The sequence below is a fragment of the Triticum dicoccoides genome, chromosome 3B (genome assembly GCF_002162155.2).
Source record: "Triticum dicoccoides isolate Atlit2015 ecotype Zavitan chromosome 3B, WEW_v2.0, whole genome shotgun sequence".
In the NCBI taxonomy this organism is placed as follows: domain Eukaryota; kingdom Viridiplantae; phylum Streptophyta; class Magnoliopsida; order Poales; family Poaceae; genus Triticum; species Triticum dicoccoides.
Window position 1 is genome coordinate 4,979,228 of NC_041385.1, and position 3,043 is coordinate 4,982,270.

Below are 3,043 nucleotides of genomic sequence, written 5' to 3' on the forward strand. Positions count from 1 at the left end.
TCACATGGCCGAAGGAGATTACAAACTCCTCCTCCATGGAAGAGGCGCCCGCCGTGAAGATCGAGAGCCCGAGAGAGTGAAAGTGGCGGCGCCAAGATCCGGATCTTGAGAGAGATCTGAAGCCGCCACCTGCTAGTGCAGAGAATCATGACTCCGGCATGGTGTGGTGTGGTGTGGATGGCGCCGAAGCCGTGCTTAAAAAGGCGTGACCAGGCGGGGGGACGGGAAGTTGGCTTCAATGCGGCGACCGGAGTAAGCTTCTTGGTCGCCGCGTTGGCACTGAAGCGGTGCCGCCCGCTTGTCCGTTCGCGTTACTTTGACCAGGATCAATATCATGGAGCCTCGTCCGCTCTGGAGCGGGGGCAACCGCTTTGCATGGAGAGGGTTTTTCGGGCGAAGAGGTTTTTGGGTGCGTCTGGGGGGTGTCGGGCGCGTGCGTGATAGCTTCCCGGATGCCCACAAGTCCCTTGATTTGTACCAGGTTTGCGAGATTTCGAACAACCAGACCGGTACCCGGACGGATGATGTACTACATTGGATGGCGAATGTGCGGACGCGGGCGTTTTGAAGGTCTGGATTGGAGAGATGCCATGAGGCTACTCATTAGGTTCCTTGGAGTTAACTAGCATAACTTTACCAACACAATCCATAATTGGAATCAATTAGCATGCATTTAGCAGGTACACTTATTTTTGAGTAACATTTAGCAGGTACACTTAACAACACAAACCACTCCCATGCCTTTCCATCCCGTCTCCGGCTATAATAACCCCACCCAACCCCGGAGACCTTTCCTCTCCTCTTCTTCCCCCTCACGTCTCCTTCACCTTCTCCCGCATTTACACACCACCGCACGCAGCTAGCTAGCCACACTCCCACTCCCATCTCTCTCACGCGCCACCGCACTAGCTAGCCACACCGCACTGCACTCCCGTCGCTCTCGGGTCTCAGCCATGGCGTCCTACAGGCTGCTCGTGATCCTGGTCTTCTCCGCACTCCTCCTCGACGTCGCGGTCGCTGACACCTACCCGGCCGACTGCCCCTACCCGTGCCTGCTGCCGCCGCCCACGCCCCCGGCCTCCAGCGCCGACTGCCCGCCGCCACCCTCCTCGCCATCCGGCTCCGGCTACGTGTACCCGCCCCCGTCCTCCTCCGGGAACTCCCCGCCGACGCCGTCGTCCTGGAGCTACCCGCCACCGTCTGGGGGCTACATTCCCGGCTTCTACCAGCCTCCCGCCGGCGGGGGCGGTGGTGGTGGCGGAGGCGGAGGAGGGGGTGGCGGCAACTTCGGGCCTGCGCCACCGCCGCCGAACCCCATCCTGCCGTGGTACCCCTGGTACTACCGGTCCCCGCCGTCCTCGTCCGCGACCAGGCCTGGTCGCGCCTCGGCGGTCGTACTCTGCCTGGTGGCCGCCGTGACTGCCGCTGCTGCTCTGGTCGGTTACTAGTACGATCATCGATCAATCAGTTACTAGCTAAGCTAGCACTCCCATCACATTTTTCATTTCCGTTCGTAGTCGATTCTTGATATATACTACTCCATGTACAATGGGGCACCATTACTATTTAGCTATCGTACTCATCAACTCCTCTGTATTGATTCATTGCTCAGTTGGCTTTTGGGTAGTGAGTGGAGCGGCTATACATTGCTGGCTATTAGTTTCTTGGGAGCATAATATATGTGGCTAGTGATCTCAAGAATCTTGTGCCTTTCTCAGTGCCTCTTCCTTTTTCTTGTTATAATTAATGTACTCGATCGTGTAGTGGCATATATACTCGATCGTTGCTACCACTTTCCCGTGTTGGGAGTGATTGTTTTCGCGTACTACGTTTGGTCCGAACATTTCTTCACGAAATGTGCATCATTGCTCTCATGTTGGAATAACACGAGTGATTGAGCCATTTTATGGCCTCAAAATTAATTTGATGAACCACGTTGAGACAAGTAACGATCCACGTACATACTCGCAGATGGATCAACGACGCGAAAACTTAGTCGGTCGGCTCATGTAGAAGCTAGTACTGCTTGTTTTCCAATAGCTAAGCTAGCTAGCGTGATGCGAGGTTGACGTGGAAAGGCGCCTTTTCCCGGCCGGTCGATTCCCGTGACTCGCAACTTCCCAAAAGTTGTGTGTTGGAAGAAAGTTTCCGTGTGGATCGTTGCTGATCGATTGATCGATCGGCATGATGGCGCGGGACAAGCAAAGCAAAGAATCGATCAGAAAAGAGGAAAGGCGAAAGGGAGGTCACAGCTGGCTATACGTTGGAGTTTGGGGAGAGGAAACAAAATACTTTTGAGGCCATAAAATGTATGCATGCATTGCTCTCATGTTGGAGTACTGTCATACTGAGTGAGTGAGTGAGCAGGAACATGGTGAGCATCCCATGCATCATGGTAGGACGAGTACGTATATGCATACGTAATGAGCAGGTGTATTTTCCGGAAAAGAAGAAGAAGTAGGTGCATGTGTTGTACGTACGGTCGTACGTTGGCTTCTTGATGTGCTTGGACCGTATCCACCGACGACGCACCGCACCGGCCATATGCATGTACCGTCGCAACTAACACATCACACCACACACGAGGCTAGCTAACCGGCCAGTCAATTCCGGCAACTGGCCGGCTGCTGGTCAAACTAGCCGATGATTAGGCGCGGCCGCCTCGCTTGCTTGCTAATCCCGCCGTCTTAGCATACCTGATGAAAGGTACGTAGTCATACATCATGGAGTTATCAAGTCTCATTTTGCCTTCGCACGCAAGCTACACTTTCGATCAGATCGACGAGCTGGCCAGCCGTTCAGACCAAGCGATGGAGTGGCAGACGCAGATGACTAGCTTTCCACCGGCCGACGCAAGGCGGGATCCAAAGACGCTATCAAAGCATGCAGCCTCTCTTTTGTTTTAATCTTTAATCTTTTTCACCGCGTGTACATGCATTTCCATATGTAGACCAGACCGGGGCATATGGCCGGTGTCTCCATGAGATGATCAAAGTGGACAAGCTTTGCCTAGCTAGCGCGTGGGGACGCTGGTATGGTGGCC

The 3,043-nt window shown here is 54.3% G+C and overlaps 1 protein-coding gene across 1 annotated transcript; it reads left to right on the plus strand.

The window, feature by feature from the left end:
• The first annotated feature begins 788 nt into the window (after window positions 1-788).
• On the plus strand, window positions 789-1,825 carry LOC119274272 (proline-rich antigen homolog). The gene has a single exon (XM_037554942.1). The coding sequence runs from the start codon at window positions 954-956 to the stop codon at window positions 1,446-1,448; it is 495 nt and encodes a 164-aa protein (XP_037410839.1). The 5' UTR covers window positions 789-953; the 3' UTR covers window positions 1,449-1,825.
• Window positions 1,826-3,043: the final 1,218 nt, after the last annotated feature.

What these genes read in the sequence shown, in the direction of transcription:
- LOC119274272 (XM_037554942.1), top strand. Translation starts at nt 954, where the DNA reads ATGGCGTCCTACAGGCTGCTCGTGATCCTGGTCTTCTCCGCACTCCTC.